The 17,216-nt window shown below is 37.2% G+C and overlaps 2 protein-coding genes across 7 annotated transcripts in view; one reads left to right on the top strand and one right to left on the bottom strand.

Annotated features, from left to right (window-relative positions):
• The window catches only part of CAPZA3 (capping actin protein of muscle Z-line subunit alpha 3), a 32,903-nt gene extending 25,593 nt beyond the window's left edge, over positions 1 to 7,310 (bottom strand). The window contains exons 1-2 of one of the 3 annotated variants that reach the window (XM_060658248.2): positions 6,356 to 7,310; positions 2,218 to 2,376 (exon numbers count right to left, since the gene is read on the bottom strand). In XM_060658248.2, coding sequence (XP_060514231.1) covers positions 2,332 to 2,376; positions 6,356 to 7,189 — 879 coding nt within the window. In that variant the 5' untranslated portion in view covers positions 7,190 to 7,310 and the 3' untranslated portion in view covers positions 2,218 to 2,331. Of the gene's footprint in view, positions 1 to 2,217; positions 2,377 to 6,276 lie in introns of those variants that run through there. The other 2 variants (XM_060658246.2, XM_060658247.3) reach the window with 2 other exon arrangements.
• A 62-nt stretch (positions 7,311 to 7,372) lies between these two features.
• The window catches only part of PLCZ1 (phospholipase C zeta 1), a 47,054-nt gene continuing 37,210 nt past the window's right edge, over positions 7,373 to 17,216 (top strand). For 3 of the 4 annotated variants that reach the window (XM_081796119.1, XM_081796118.1, XM_081796117.1), the window contains exons 1-3: positions 7,374 to 7,469; positions 7,959 to 8,116; positions 9,149 to 9,270. In XM_081796119.1, the coding sequence (XP_081652245.1) occupies positions 8,104 to 8,116; positions 9,149 to 9,270 (135 nt within the window). In that variant the 5' untranslated portion in view covers positions 7,374 to 7,469; positions 7,959 to 8,103. Of the gene's footprint in view, positions 7,470 to 7,958; positions 8,117 to 9,148; positions 9,271 to 17,216 lie in introns of all 4 variants that reach the window. The other variant, XR_014137922.1, reaches the window with a different exon arrangement.

The following is a 17,216-nucleotide window of genomic DNA, read 5'->3' as shown; positions in this document are numbered from 1 at the left end:
AAGAGTAATTTGTTTGAGGGAAAGAGGAGCAGGTAAAAATAACAGCTTTGTTCTGGAAATGTTTACTTTGACATTGAAAGGTAGGATTTGTAGTAGGTAATATCGGAAAAGAAGCCTAAAGTCAAGTTGATTAGAGTCATCTGTGTGATTGTTTAGTAGATGTCTTGTTTTCATTTATAGAGTGTAGGTGGACTGGGGTTGGATGGATGTGGCAGTTGGATGGGAAGGGGCAGTGAGTATGGACAAAGGGACCAGTGCCAAGATAGAATATTCTTGGAGGTCTAAGTCAAACTGGGAGATATGTTTATGCAAAGCTCTTCTGGTAGAGTGTGGTCAATCAATGTTGTATCTTACAATAAATACGGTGCTTAGCGGGAAAAAAAAAAAAAGCAACAAGTTTGGAAGCTAAGAGGGAAGAGAAAAATATGCAAATGGTATTGAAAATAGTTTTGAAGAGCTATTTAGTAATAAGCCATGGGTTATTTACTCCAGTCCTGTTGTACCTGATGAATATTGTGGTGAATATTTTGAAGAATGGGGTGGTTGCTGAAGACTTTGGTGACTGAAGGTGATAAGGTAAAAAGAAGAGGATGGAAAACTAAGGTTTGGAGAATATTTGTTTTTGAGTGTGAGGTTCGGTGGAGGGGGAGAAATGAAACGAATTAGAGGAAGGGGAGACTAAAATGCAATTATAACCGAGGAATTAAAGGTTTTTCAGGATGAAGAAGTAGTCATCTTCTCATGACAATAACTGACAAAAGGCAATTGGAATCAACAATTATGATATTGAAAACTTTTGAGAATGGATTTTTATTATATTATTACACTGGCAGCCAGAGGTTGCAGAGTTAAGGCAGCATGATGTGGTATACAGAACAGGAGTTTTCAAGTGTGACAGACCTGATTTGGAATCCCAGTTCTGTCCCTTACCAGCTGTGTCAATTTGGCAAGGCTACTTACGAATATTCTTAGTTTCCTAAGCTGTAAAAAATAATTCCCGGTTGTCAAATTCTTATAAGGAATCAATGAGGCAGATGAAATTGCTGGTAGAATGCCTAGAACATAGCAGTCTCTTAATTAAATCCATTCCTTTAAGAAAATAATAAGTGGTAAGGATACAGAAGAAAAAGCAAGAATAGGATAATCCTTTGAAAAGTTTCATGGTGAAAGGACCTGAGACATTTATAGGGAAAATTTTTTTAGTCTAGTTGGAACTGTATACACTTGCTGGTGGAGGAGAGGAGCCAAGATGGATGGGGCTAGTGAGGAACTAAGAACCAAAAAGGGTAACTGAACAATCAAGAGCGTGGATGACAAAATATCAAGGACTTAGGATAAAGTGAACAGGAGGAAGAGTTAGTCTTAAAAAGGAACACACGCTTCTTTGGAGACTATTTGGCAGGAGAGAAAATAAATATATTTTTAAGTGTAGAGAGAAGAAGCTGTAGAAGCTCTTTTTGAAAGCATATGTCTTCTTGGTAAAGAGACTGCGTCATTTACTAAATGAGGGACTGATGAGGAAGCAGAGCTTAAGTAGAGTAGAAAAATTCGAAACACATCATGAAGAAGGCTATTGGGGTCAATCAATAGAAAAGACTAAATTGACTGCTAATCAGGAGAGACTAGTGACTGATGTGGAATTGAGATAGATTTCACTAGAATATAGGAAGCAGTAGACAGAGAACCCATTCTTTAACAATAGTACCATATACTAAGAAGCTCCTGAAATTATCCAAGCAAAAGGGTGAGAATCTAAGAGATGTGTCCTGGTGAGGAGATTGAGGAGAAGGTGAGATAAATAAAAAACTGGTTGAGTGACTGTGACCTGAAAGTACTTTTCATATTGATTTACTAAAATGTAATCAGTTATGTGAACTTCAAAAATATGCAGAGTCTAGTAGGAACTCTATTTGATTATTGGAGACCTTATTGATAAGTAGAAAGGAGTAGTTGGGGTTTGTATACTGTGATCAAAATTCCAACAGAAAAGGGAAGCTGAAGCCTGCTTTAGCCTCAAGGCAATCCTGAGGCTAGGGCATGTCCTCAGAACATCAGGGACTCAGTCTAGTGGGTGGGTTAAAGGATCTATGCTCCTCCTGAATCTCTGCTTGAGTAGAATATGATATAGCCATTGGGCTAGCCCTCTGGACCAGCCCCGCCAAGAGGAAGGGTACAGAAATCTTTGACAGAGGATTATGTAAAATTGAAAGAAAAATATGACTTTTAAAGAACTTGATTTTCTTAAACTTGTTGGAGAAGAAATCTCTGTCCATTTGGAGTGGGAAAAGAGCAAAGGTTTTTCATCAGAGCAGTAGGTAGCCAATTGCAGCTTCAGAATGCAATCAAATGAAGGGTCACAACATCAGCTGGGGGAATCTGCAAAGGAATAAATAGTTCCTAAAAGGACAGCAGGTATTGATGGTTTACAAAATCTTAAGGTCAACTAAACCTAGCATGTTTCATACCTTTGTTACCCTTATTCATTTGTTCACTCATTCACTCATTACCTATCAAATGACAGACAGTAATGGACTAGATCCTTAAATAGACAAGGTTCCAGTCTGATGGAGCTTACATTCCAGTTGGGAATGGGATGGGGAGGAGAGAACACTGGAATATAAAAAATAATACATTGAAAAACAAACAGTACAATGAGTCCTCAGGATCTGAAGCATTTTTTGTGTATGTGTGTATATGCTTGGGTATGTGTGTATATATGTATATTGCTAGAGTAGGTTTAAGTGTAGTTGTGTGTGTGTATGTGTGTGTGTCTATGATAAAGATACAGAAAGGATTAGTTGTAGATTTTTCTGGCCATTCTAGATCCAAACAAAGAAAATAACTACCAAATAAAATCAGTGTGGGAATGATTTTGGTATAATATGGCATAATTTAGTGAACACCTTTTTCTTTGTTTATATTCTTTTAAAGTTTGTTGCCTATCAGAGAAAACATTTGATATTTAATATTTCCAAGATTACTGTGGTGAGCTAGACATTCTCTTATGTTATTGATGGGATTATAAATTGTTAAGTGTTTCTGGAAAGCAATTTGGCAATATATATTAAAATCATGAATATGTTCTTATGTTTTCAATATGCAATTTTAGGGACTTTATCTTATGGGAAATAATCCACCATGTGGGCAAAGCTTTATGCATAGAGATACTCACTATAACCCAATTAATAACAGAAATAAAATGCCAAATATTTAAATTATGTATGAATAGAGAAGTAGTTGTCTTGTAGTAGGTGCATGAACTGTATGAATATCATGTAAATAATTAAAATTATGTGCTCAAGGAATTTTAATGACATAGGACCATATTTATGATATAGAAGGCTATGTAAAAAGAACAGGATAAAAATTTTTATATGTTGTAATTCTTAATATGTAAAACAATTCCATAAAATTGGATGGGAGGAAATAGGCCAAAATGCTTTATACCTGAAGCATTTTCTATGATTTGTACATGTGACTTTTTATATGCAGAAATACCAATAAATATTATTTTAAAAACCCCACATTTCAGTGGGAATTAAATGCTCCTGTGATTGTTCTATAAACCAGTAAGTCCTATTATGGAATGTTCTGGCAAATCAGCACATACATATATAAAACCATAATATCCATTCAAATTTTTGTTAAATAATCTGTCAGATGGGTATGTTTTAGAGCAATGAAGCGATTGTCTTGGCTGCTTTTCTTTAGAAAAGCTTTTCTTAACTTTTATTTTTATTTTTTTTTTTATCTTTTTTTAACGTTTTATTTATTTTTGAGACAGAGAGAGACAGAGCATGAACGGGGGAGGGGCAGAGAGAGAGGGAGACACAGAATCGGAAGCAGGCTCCAGGCTCTGAGCCATCAGCCCAGAGCCCGACGCAGGGCTCGAACTCAGGGACCGCGAGATCGTGACCTGAGCTGAAGTCCGACGCTTAACCGACTGAGCCACCCAGGCACCCCATCTTTTCTTAACTTTTTAACATAACCGATTAAGGCCTGTCCTTGGTCTGTGCATAGCAAATCTGGTGAAGTAGTAGACATGGCTTTCATTTGCAAATAGTTTTACAAGAAGTGATTTTAATTGAGTAAATAGAAAGCGTAAGCTTGGATTTATGATTGGACCAATATTTCTTAAAATGTAGTGCTGGGTAGGGGCGACTGGGTGACTTGGTCGGTTGAGTGTCTGACTTCGGCTCAGGTCATGATCTCACAGTCCGTGAGTTCGAGCCCTGTGTCGGGCTCTGTGCTGACAGCTCAGAGCCTGGAGCCTGTTTCAGATTCTGTGTCTCCCTCTCTCTGACCCTCCCCCGTTCATGCTCTGTCTCTCTCTGTCTCAAAAATAAATAAACGTTAAAAAAAAAATTAAAAAAAAATGTAGTGCTGGGATCCCTTGCAACAGAGTCATCTCTGAAAATTGTTTAAAATGTAGATTTCTTAGCCTACTAAATCAAATCTGAGGATGGATACTGGGAAGATGTATTTTTTTTTAATTTTTAAAAAAATGTTTATTTATTTTTGAGAGAGAGAGAGAGACATAGTGTAAGCAGGGGAGAGGCAGAGAGACAGGGAGACACAGAATCTGAAGCGGGCTCTAGGCACTGAGCTGTCAGCCCAGAGCCCAGTGCAGTGCTCAAACCCAGGAGCTGTGAGATCATGACCTGAGCCGAAGTCGGAGGCTCAACTGACTGAGCCACCCAGGTGTCCCTGGGAAGTTGTATTTTTAAAGATATGCCCTAAGTAATTCTCCTGAGATTCTCTAAGAACCACCAGTTAAAGTAGAAATGTTTGAGATTTAGAAATTCTAACCTTGTCTGCTCCAATGCTTCTTATGTAGAATGAGATCTTTTCTCAACAGCTTGGATCCAAAATACAGAGAATTTGGCCTAGCAGTAAGTCAGAATTAGGGGATGGGGTCTCTCTACTGTTCTGTTGCAATCTTATTAGAGAGCTTTAGATTTGGAATTCTTTGAGACCATAAGCAAGTGGTCAGTCACCTTGCTGGAAATAGTAATAGGGTGACTGAATAGGTAATTTGTGGTCCGGATCCTATGAAAGTGTCTCTTGGATGAAATGCTTGCCTAAATCATTATAGAGTTTACAGCTCTTAATGAAACAGGCCTCCAGGGAGAGTGGTCATACCCTAGAGGATAAGAGCAGAGCCAGACACACCTGTCACTTACTATGTGCCAGGATGAATTAAACAACTCAAAATCTTAGATTCTTCTCTCATAAAATGGAATTACTAATAGTGCCAGCTGAATCATGAAAAGTTGTGTGCCAGTCGTTGAGCACAGGGCCTGGCATGAAGTAAGCACTTATAAATGCCTACAGTGATGACTTCACAAGAATTCAACTATGTAAGCTTGAGAGGTCAGGCTTTTCCAGTTGATTTTTTCCCAAGTTTTCTAGCTTTTCCAGTTGATTTTTCAAAGACCATCTTAGTTATCAGAAAAGCCCTGGGATTTGGGGCACCCGGGTAGCTCAGTCGGTTAAGCATCCGACTTCAGCTCAGGTCATGATCTCTCAGTCCATGAGTCTGAGTCCCACGTTGGGCTCTGTGCTGACAGCACAGATCCTGGAGTCTGCCTCGGATTATGTGTTTCCCTCTCTCTCTGCCCCTCCCCCATTCATGCTCTGTCTCTGTCTCTCTCTTTAAAAAATAAATAAACATTAAAAAAGAAAAGAAAAGCCTGGGGATTTGAATAATCCCAATTCTTGGAGGGCAGGGGCTCTAAGGTTACCTCTAGTTCTTCATCTGAGGTAGATTTTTGATATCTGTTGTTTTCATGGAATATCCAATACTTATGTCACTTACTGAAATCTGCTGTCTGGGTTGGGTATGACTGAACGGAATTATGTAAATTATCACTTGCAGAGTGACTTTTCTTTGTATACATTCTCTAGTTACTAAGAAAATCAAAGGTCATTTCCAAACACACACACACACACACACACACACACACACACACACACAATACACACAGCCTTAACCCTGGCCACCTTTGTAATACTTCTGGGTGCCACATTGTTTCAAGCTGTTTTAGGTTCAAATAGGCATCTCTGGCTTTATGATGGTTGCTACCATGAAGCACACTTACATCACCCTTTTCTTGCCTTATTGGTTAATATTCCCTGAGTAAAAGTATTTGTTACACTTTTCCTTAATTTAAACTTGCATTTGTCAAGTGATAGGCATCTCTAGTGGCTTCTCAACTTTAGGAAAATACCAACACCCCTCCCGGAAATACCACTAAATCAGGCTGAGACAATTACCAGGAGCAATCCTTTAGATTATCCAGTTGCATAACACACTTCTTGAATAAATGACATAACCTAATTTAGGATACATCACCAAATTCAAGTCAGAGAGTATCCTTTGCCAGTCAATAAGAGTGCGGGTCACTGGAAGATCTCTTCGTAGAATTTTTCTCAGGGCTTCGTTCGATAACTCCTGTAATTCTTCTAAGACTGCAACTTGAAATATATTCTCTTGCTCTTCCACAAGCCTCGCAAAACTTAAAGCCAGTTGAGCTTGGTTAACTATTTCCAAGCTTTCTTTCAGGTCCTTGGAGATTTCAACATGAAGGTTGACAGCCTTGAAGAAGTGAGCTTGCACAAAAATTCTTCCTGTTACTTGGGTTAGAAATGGATTGATTTGGAAAATCCATTTAGATTTCCAAAGGCCATTCCAGCAGTCTCTTGTTTCATAGCTGTGGTCCTCAATGCACGCTATCAAGAACTCCTTATTTTTCACGGTTTTTCTCAGCACGTTGCAATTTCCTTTTGGGTAGTGATCACTCACGTACAGTTTTAAGGCACACAGAACAACATTTCTCAGGTATTCTGTCTCATTCCGAATGATACCGTGACTTTGGATGTCTTTTAACTGGTTTTGAAGCAGGTCGAATTTGAAAGAAAGTTTGCTTTGATAGTCAAAAAATCGGTAGTCACCCATTACGTTGTGGTGAGACAAGAGTACTGGATTTCCATCGATAGAGAGTGGTACACAATATTTCTGGCAGTGTTGGTGGCCTGCACACTCACCTTGATGGTGCATAAGTTTTTCATCACGGATAAGCAGACAGAGATCATCAAAGGCATTTACAAATTCCCCTGGAGGAGCCTGTATCAACAGTCTGCGAATTACTCTTTCTTTCTCCTTCCTACTCAGAACGCTAAGTGACATGCTTGGTTGCAGCAGAAGCAAAGCTTCTGAAATAAAGAGTGTTCAAAGGATGAGAAAACATTCCATGAGACACCTTTCCCATCAAGGTGTTAAACATTCAAGCTTAAGATTACTATGGCTAATCATGAAAACAGGTTGTCTTGCAAGCTGAGTCTACTGATGAAGTCATAAAGAACCTTTCTCTATGAAGTGTGGAACCTTTGATGATGTCACCATGGGTGTTCAGGCCAAAAGAAAAACATGACGGTCACCTGACAGCGTGGTACCCAGCCATTCAGCTGTATGTATTTTGAAGATTTTAAAAACTTAGCCTCCCAAACAGCCTTCTTCAACAGTGGTGTGTCGCTGTGTACATTCTATGTTGTCAGGAATCCACAGAAGCAGCCTAGAGTTTCTAGAGAGGGTTTGGCAGCCCTTTGCACCTTTGGGGACCACAGTGGCATTTATTTATCCACGGGCCCTCAGAATATTCTCCCCAAACCCACTGGAAGCACATTATGCCCAAAAGTTTCAGGGGGGTTCAACAAAAGAGTAAAAATAAAACAAGGTACGATGGCAGTTGACAGAAAAATGCCAAACAGCAGAGGATACTGCATTATAAACATTGAGGGTTTGAAGATTGTCAAAATGTAAGCAAGAAGCCAGAAACTTTCAAGGGCAGTGAAATGCAGGGACCACATCTGGCATGTGGATTCTATGGGATTTAATTGTGAGCTATCTCCAAAGAACAAAGGCGCAAACCACTCTGTATTTTCTGCTTTCTCTCTAGAAAAGGGTCAGAGGCAACAGCTGATGAATATCAAGAAATTCCTTTACTACAAAAGGGCAGAGTTGACTATATTTGAAACCTGTGACAACATGTAATGGGGAGAGACTACTAAGCAAGGAGAAGCATAACAACAGGTCATGAAAATATGGAGAACAAATATCCATTCAAAAGTCCTTTCTGTTCCTCTTTTCTCTTCTTCCTCTTAATTAATCTCCTTTACTTGATTCTCCTCTTTCTTCTTGAAGAGTCTGGAAGTTAAGCCTCTCTCATTTAAGTATAAACCTCTTCCTTCCATCCGTCCTAAGCTTTTTTGCATTTCCCTTACTTCCTGTCTTTTTCTTATGAGAACATGAGCTTTGCCATATTAAGTCATAGCCTTTATATGTGAGGGCTTTTCATTAGTTTTAGCAGTCTGAAACTGAGTGGAATTTTGAACAATTTTCACAAGTACCTTTCATGATATTATAAGTTGTCATATTAATTCCCAACTTCAGTTTTTCCAATTGAAGTGTCCTGATTTTTTTGTAGTTTGTCTGTGTACAATAAGTAAGCTTGATTATTTTAATTTTCTATTCATACCAAATATACACTAAGCATGGCATTTTTAACCCTTTCTGGTGTTACTTAAAATGTTGCCTTTTTTTGGCACGTGTAGCTGGACATCTGGCTAATGTCATGGTAATAATAATTATATCAAACATGGTAACTATTTATTGAACACTCAGTAGCAGAAACTGTGTTCAGTAATATATTCAGAACTTATGCCCTCACTTTCCCTAAATATTAATTTGCTCACCTTTCAGATGAGGAAAGTGAACTTGAGAGAGGTCAAGTGACAGGGAGATCTTGAGGCCCAGCTGTCCCCCAAGTCCATGTCTCAGGAAATAGACTGTATTTCCCAAATAATAACTTGATTCCTCAAATGTTTATTTTTATTCTTTCCCTGTAATTTTTATTGTGTTATGTATGCCCTCTCATACCTTCACTACAGAATAGTACCTACTTAATTTTGTTTTAACCATAATTTATCATAGAATTATTTTGTCACTTAAGCAAAAGATAGACTATCCCTTAAAAATAAAAATAAAAACGTTAAATTGAAAAGAAATCAAATATTTCCTTAGGCATTTTAAGTACTTAATGATTTTCTGTGAGAATTTCCTTAACTTCTTTTTTTGTGCTTCATACATGGTTTTTGTCGATGATTCGGGATGAATTTAGAGGTGGAAAAATTAACCTAGAAAAAACTCACAAATTACTTGAAAAATTAGATATTCAGTGCAATTATGTTCATGTGAAATCTATTTTTAAGGTGAGATAATATCCACCCCTTGTCTGCCCCACCCTATGAAGGACTTAATCCAATATAGGGGAAATGTCAATAGCTACTTGGATGCTTTCTACAGAAAATACATATGAAAAATTAGTCTCTTGAGAATTAAAGCAATTAATTATGCTATATATATTTACAATCAAGAAGGAGAGAATTTAGGTAGGAGATAAAATAAGTTAATGGTAAAATTTGAAATAATACCAGGTTATTAATTTAGCATAATTAGCTGAAGATACAAGAATGTTCATGTAAGATTAGGATCGGTCATATGATTAGATCAAAATCACATAAATGAAGAAATGGTAAATGGATTAGATGTTAGTGATTTATAGACGGAAAAAGAAATCTTGAGAAAAATGGTATTTTACTCACTTCAAAGTAGAAAATCATGCCAGAAGTTTTCTTTGTTTGAAGAACTAGTGGGGATGGAAACTGGATCAATTTTTTCACTAAAGGACAGAGGGAAAGATCATCAATAAGTAAGAAAAATCCAAGCACTCAGCTGAGTTTTGTGCTAGGAAAAGGCAAATTTCTTGGCAAGTCAAGTAAAAATACTGGATTGGCTAATTAAGTTAAGAAGATGGAAATCCTGAATATGATACTGTTTTCTGAAAGTGACTACCCAGATAACAGTCTGTGAAATTCTTACCATTAATACAAACTGGGAAACCTGTGTTACCGGCCTGTAAGCTAACCAGTTAGCCTGATATAATTTCATGGATGACGGCCAAGGCAGGCTTTTGGTTCAGAGAAAATAGCCTTGTTACAAAAATAGCCATTGCAAGGATATCAGCATCTTGGTGCTATTTCTCCAAGTCTCAATTCCCAAAGCATGATGTGAAGAGGGCCAACTGACAGAGGCACATGCCCTGGGTTGTCTTATCAGAGAGGGACCTCAAGTTTAAGGAACCCAAATCTTTTATTACAGGAAGTAAGCCTGTCTGATCTTTGCCCTGGAGGGTGCCCTTATCATTATTATCATGCACAGTAAACAAACCTGCTTTTTCCCCTCGAGGGAGATATTATCTTTTCATCATGCAAACATCCTTGAAAAGCTAGTTCTGAAGTAAGTGTTGGTGCCTCTGCTGGAAAACCTGCAGAGACACAGGAAACCATGGAGCAGCCCTATCAAGTACTTCTCTCAACAAGATTTAGCCCCCATGTTTACAAATCACAAAGAGGAGGTTCAAAAAAAAAAAAAAAAAGCTGCACTTCTCAAGAGACTGCAGTAAAAGACAAAAGTTTCAGATTGTTTTTTATGAATGCAAGTAGTCCGTGCTGCCATAAGCTATCAGAATTTTAAGCAATTCATGTCTAATACTATACCTGAAGAACACAAGTTCTGTGAAAGATCTTCACAAGTAGAACTTCCCCCCAGTGGTATCACTCAATGGGAGAACCAAATATGTACTTTTTTGGTTTAATAAAATTCACGTTCAACACAACAGAGAGGTAATATATTAAATCTGTATCAAATGTGAAATGTGATCAATCTTATTCAGTGATTATCAGGTTGCTTTGCATTACCTGCAAAATGAAGATATGTGTCTGAGATGTACTTGAGTAAAGTGCATGCCCTATTAAAAAGTGTTATGTAAAATGTGCAACAGTTCTAACAGGTAAAGAAATAGGTCATTAATTGATATTAACAATTATTTAGACGTGAGAGGGTGAAGGTCTAGTTTGTTTAGCAAAACCTTTCTGGAATGGCTATGAAAATAATTTTTATAATTGAGGGACAGAGATTGCTTAGAATTCTTTAAAAACCTCTTTAAAATGGCCTCAAATAATTTAAGCATAAATTGCATATAAACAAGGCTGATGATCATGACAAGAAATTGTTATCAAAATAATTCCCCTAGGCCCTTGAATAGATGATACTTTGTTGCCTTTGGCTACATTGCCATATATGCATTAAGAAATTAATTAAATAGAATGCTAGGGAAGGTGTATTGGCTAATGAAATTTTCTGGATAGCTAAAAATTAAGCTTCTTAAACATTGGACTGTTTTGCTTCAACTTTTGTTGTTTATCTTTCCAAAATTCACGGTACACCTTGTAGCCAGAGTAAATGCAATGAATCTTAAAGAATCTTATTTTGGTGACCAAAATCTTCCAGCTTCTCAGGGCTATTGTTATTGGCAAGCTCAATGGGCGTGGAGATTCTTCACTCCGTCAGATCTTCCCTGTTCAGTACTTGGCAAATCAGAAATTTCCCTAAGCAAATGTCTTAACCTGCGGAATGGGGAAACTAATATAGTTATCTTGCCAGATTGTGCTGAATAGTAAATATTATTTGTGAATGTATCTAGTATAAGGCTTGGAAAAAAGTAGGCACTCGATAAATATTATTTGAAGTATATCAATCATAATTGTTCAAAAAATATAGGAAGTTGCATTACATTTATTGATTTCTTAAGAAGCTGGCATAAATTCTGATGTGAATTTATTTTCTTATTGGGTGAATATTTACTATGAAATTTAAGTAAAGAAGGTGTACCTTTATGACCCTGGCAAAATATTCACATTTTCATTTTACAAAATCAATTCTTGAGCCATGACGTGGGGAGCAATTCTGTAAGATTTTGTTTTATCCCTTTATTAAAAAAAAACTTTATTGCTTTTACCATTGTCATTAATTTGTAGCACACAATATATTTTATAAGAAATATTCTGTGTCATTTCAATATATATTGCTAGTCTGAGATTACATTCTTGATTGTTAGTTGAGTATGAAGTAGCATCCTTCTTAATTTTAAGAATTCATATTATTATAGAACTTACCTTAAGTTTTCAAATTCTCTAAGCAGTTAACAGCCATTATTACATCTATAGGATGTCCATGGGACTCTGTTAGAAACTGCGGATTGTAAAAAATTAATAAAGTGCTCTCTCTCTCACTCTCTCTCTCTCTCATCAGGAGGAAAAGAAATACAGAAATTACTATTTTATAAGTAGATAATAATAAATATCATAGTTAATAATTACAGGGAATCTGAGAAGACAGAGACTCAGACTTGGGCATCTATAACAGAGGCTGTGGTACAGAGAGCATTCTTATTGTCCCTCGAAGAATAAGAAGCAGTATATGTAGATAACAGTGTGAGAAGTGCTTGGCGAATAAAAGGTAACGATGTATGACTTGCATATAGGATGTATGCAAGGAAGTGATGAGGAGTGCTAGGTATGGCCAGATCACAAAAGTCCTGAGGTAGGCTACAGAGTTTGGATTTTTTTTTATAGACGATGGGTAGCCATTGAACTTTTCTGAGGAGGGAAATAGAATAGTGCAAAGTTTAGGATATATCTGGCAGTAGTGTAGAGTGGTTTGAAAGTTAGAAGGTAGAGAGAGGAGGTAAAGTATTTCTCTGCTGTGTCTGCCCTACAAATCTGCAACTTGGGTCAATTCAGCTACATATTGTTTAGTTCCACTGCAAGTTTATGATTTCCTATTTTAGTTGGTCTGCCACAATCTAAGCTTATTTTCAATCTTCTCTCAAAAACAAATAGCTCCATATCCTTTTCTCTTTTTTTAAAGAATTTTAATTATTTTTGAGAGAGAAAGTGACGGAGAGACAGAGCATGAGTGGGGAATGGGAAGAGAGAGGGAGACACAGTATCTGAAGCAGGCTCCAGGCTCTCAGCATAAAGCCTGATGCAGGGCTCCAAACTCACAAAGACTGAGATCATGACCCAAGCCAAAGTTGGACGCTTAACCAACTGAGCCACCCAGGTGCCCCACTCCATATCCTTTTCTAAAAGTTATATTCTCTCCTGTAGCAAATAAACTGAAAGACACCTTTACATTTCTTTCTCCATTTCCTCAATGATTCATTGCAATAAATTTTGCCTTCATACCTACCTTGAAAACCTCTATTTTTAAAATGGTAAATACAATGGTTAGGCTCTCTGTGCATTTTATTTATCCCTCTTTTCTTAAACTACTCCTATTCTCACCTCTATGACATCACTTTTTTTTTTTTGAAAATTTCTGAACTTTCCTTTTCCATCTGTCCTTAATTTTCTTTCTTTTTACTTTACATATAATTCCTGAACAATCTTATTAACTTTTCTTTTTTTTCCAGTTTTATTGAGATGTAATTGACATATAACATTGTCTTAGTTTTAGGTGTACAACATGATTTGACATACATTGAATTGTATGTATATATTGAAAAGTGATTAACAAGTTTAGTAAACATCCATCAGCTCACATAGGTACAAATTTCTTTTTCTTGTTATTAGAACTTTGAAGATAACTCTTGTAGCAACTTTCAAATATGCAATATGGTATTACTAATTTAGTTACCAGGCTGTGTATTACATCAGCAGAACATGTTATTATATATCCTACATCAGTGTTTGCTATGGTCATCATGTATATTTCATCCCTAGTACTTGTTTATCTTATAACTGCAAAATTGTACCTTTTGACCACCTTTTGAGCCACCTTTTGATCAATCTGTTCTCTCTCTCTATTAGATCAGTTTGTTTAGATTCCACATATACGTGAGATCATATAGTATTTGTCTTTCTTTGTCTGACTTACTTCACTACATAAGGGACTCAAGCTTTGTCCATGATGTCAAAATTTATAGAATTTCTTTCTTTTCTATGGAAGAATAATATCTTATTCACATTTTCTTTATCCATCTGTTTTTAGACACTTAAGTTGCTTCCATGTCTTGGCTATTGTAAATATGGCTCAAATAAACATGGAGGTACAGATACCTTTTCAAAATAGTGATTTTGTTTCCTTTCACTAAATATCAGGAAATGGAATTGTATGATATGGTAGTTCTATTTTTAATTTTTTGAGTAATCTTCATATTGTTTATAACCCTTATTTGAATTCTTTATTAGGTAAATTGCTTATCTCTGTTTCATTAAGATCTGTTCCTGGGGTTTTATCTTGCTCTTTTATTTGGAACATATTCCTCAATTTCTTCATTTTCTTTTACTGTCTGTGTTAGTTTCTGTGCATTAGATAGAACAGCCACCTCCACCAGTTTTGAAGGAGTGGCCTTGTTTAGAAGAAGAACCTTATTGTTCATCCCAGACTTAGTTTTTGTTTGTCTCTCAACCTTTGCAATTGTCCAAGCAGCCTGCTTTATTCTTAGTGGCTCTCAGTCACTGAGGGAGTGCCAAGACCCATTAGTGTTCCTAAAGGGAGGATCCCAGTCAGCACCTAGATGTGGGCTGATTAGATCCCTCAGGCAGTAGCTTATAAAGTATACAAATAGACCTCTTTCAGGGAAAGACTGGAAGCAAATGTCTCTGTCATCTCCCTCTGCACCAAGCTCCTGAGGGACAACTAGACAAGGATTTTCTCTTTGTTTACCACAATTCTGCTGAACCTGTGAGCACAAACCTCTGAGTGGCAGCTGTAAAAGCTGGAGTGCCAGATATGTACACACACGTGTTTCAGGGAGATATTAGTGATCTGGAGGGAGATAGAGGGAAAGCAGAAAGATGGTACCTACTGGCTTCCCTGATCTCTGGGGGAGACTGTGGGGCCCCAATACCTGTGTTAGATTAGAAGCATGACTCTCAGGCTATGGCTTTTAAGGTGACCAGGTAGGCCTCTTTCAAGGAAAAACTACATGTTAGTCTATACCTCCGTGCTAAGCCCTGGCGGGGACTAGCCACCAAGAGTCCTTGTGAGCTGTTAAGAACTCTTTACTATAGTTTCGTGGATCTTGTGGACACAAGCCCCAGTTGGCCTTCAGAACTAGGTATTTGTAGGACTTATCTCTCAGGTGGAAGTCTTAAAATTTGGGGCATTACAAGTTAGATCCAAACCCTTCACTCCTCAGGGAGAGCTGAGTGTTGTGTGTTCACTCTCAATTATATGTCATCCTGTTGGGGGTGATGTTTGTGGAGAGATTGTGTCTCAGCCTCTCCAACCCATTTTGATATAGAATTTTTTCTCATTTGCTCAATATATAGGCAAGTTAGTTCACTCAGCTAGTTTCCAGGTATCTTTCAGAGGGAATTGTCCCATATATAGCTGTATATTTGGTATGTCTTTGGAAGGAGGTGAGTTCTGGACTTTCCTATGTCACCACCTTGTTGACTTTCAATGGCTTCCATTACTACTTTATAACGGGAACAAAGCACAAATTTTCTATCCTGAACAACAAAACCATATACACGCTACTATTTGTTCATCGCCTGCCATATTCTAGGCCCTGTGTTAGGTTTTTGCATGCACTATTTTAACAAACATCCAAGGAAGTCGTTACTAGCCTCTTTTTACACATTAAGATATTGAGGTGAGGAATGTTGATATGGTTTATATCATATTACTGTGGAGATTCATATCTGGATCTGTCTGCCTGCAAAATCCTTGTTTTTTCTCCAGTAATACATTAGTCCCCACTTCCCATCCCAATCGTCTACTAGTTGTCTTGGCTTAGATGAAGATACTTCAAATTTAATATGTTTAAGTAACCATCTTTCCCTTCAAAACTGTCGTCTTCTCTTTTCTTGGTGATGGAAGCACCATTCTTTCAGTTATCCAAGCCAGAAACCTGGGAGATTCCGGGACTCTTCCTCTTACCTTACCTCCACATCCAATTTTCAAATCTTTTAAGTTGTATTTTATTTCTACACAAAGTCAATTGGTCTCCAACTATTTGCTACTCAAGGCGTGCTCCTCAGACTAGCATTTCTGGCATCCCTTGGGAGCTTGTTAGAAATGTAGCATCAGATGTACTGAAGCTGACTGTGCATTTTAACAAGTCCCTTGGTGACTTATATGTCCATTAAAATTTGAATAGCCCTACGAACTGGTTCCTTGCTTTGAATCCTAGCATCTCCCCTCTTTATAGCTGCCATAGTAATCTTTCTAAAACAAAATCTATATGATTTACCTCATTAAACCTCATCAGCAACTCACTGGTTGAGAATGAAGTCTGAGGGCCTCAGGGCCAAGGGCCCCTTGGATACAGTTTTGACTTCACCTTTATCTCTCTCACTGAAGCTTTACTAACATCCTCTCTAATAACCTGTTTTGTACTGTTACATGTTTATTTACTCTGATCCCAACAGTTAGAATAACCCTTCTCCCCATTTTCAGACAACTATCTTCCTTGTCATTGAAAGCTCATCTCCAGGATCACCTTTTCTATAAAGACTCTCTTTTTGTCTCCAAGAAGAATCACTGAACTTTCTTTGTCTGTTGTGTATAAAGTTTCTATTATAACACTTTCATACCGGCTTTCCTTTTCTAGAATATGAACGCCCAGAGGGCTCTGATAAGGTGTTGCCTTTACATCCTTATTACACAATTTCATTTCTGCTTCAAATATTTAGTTAGGAAGAAAGGGAAGACAGAAGACAAAGTTGCTAAGCAGTTTCAAGTAGTATGTCAGGGGCGCCTAAGTGGCTTGGTGGGTTATGCGTCTGACTTGATTTTGGCTCAGGTCATGATCTCACAGTTTGTGAGACTGAGCCCCACATTGAGCTCTGCACTGACAGTGCAGAGCCTGCTTGGGATTCTCTCTCTCCCTCTCTTTCTGCCCCTCCCCGGCTCACATGTGCTCTCTAAATAAATAAATAAATAAATAAATAAATAAATAAATAAACTTTAACAAAATTTAAAAAAATAAGTTAATATGTCAGATCCTATGATATATTTTGAATACTTTGTTTTTAGTGTAATTTTACAGACAAGTTTAAAACACCTCATCTTAATTTAAAAGTAAATTTTATATTTTGATAGATCTACTTTCTTATATGGTTGTTTATTTTAAGCGACATCTCATCTTTTTACTAGCAAACTAAGCAGTGGAAACCGGGAACAACATGAAAAGCTTTGATTCTGTTCTCTGAAAGTATACTATCAGAATATCAATAGAATTATTTCAATATGTTCTTTTAGCTGCATGTTTTCAACCATACGTTTAAACATACAGTCACTG

Source organism: Panthera onca, chromosome B4 (assembly GCF_046562875.1).
Source record: "Panthera onca isolate mPanOnc1 chromosome B4, mPanOnc1 haplotype 2, whole genome shotgun sequence".
NCBI lineage: Eukaryota > Metazoa > Chordata > Mammalia > Carnivora > Felidae > Panthera > Panthera onca.
The sequence above is the reverse complement of the archived record's forward strand: the minus strand, read 5'-3'. Positions and strand labels throughout refer to the sequence as shown.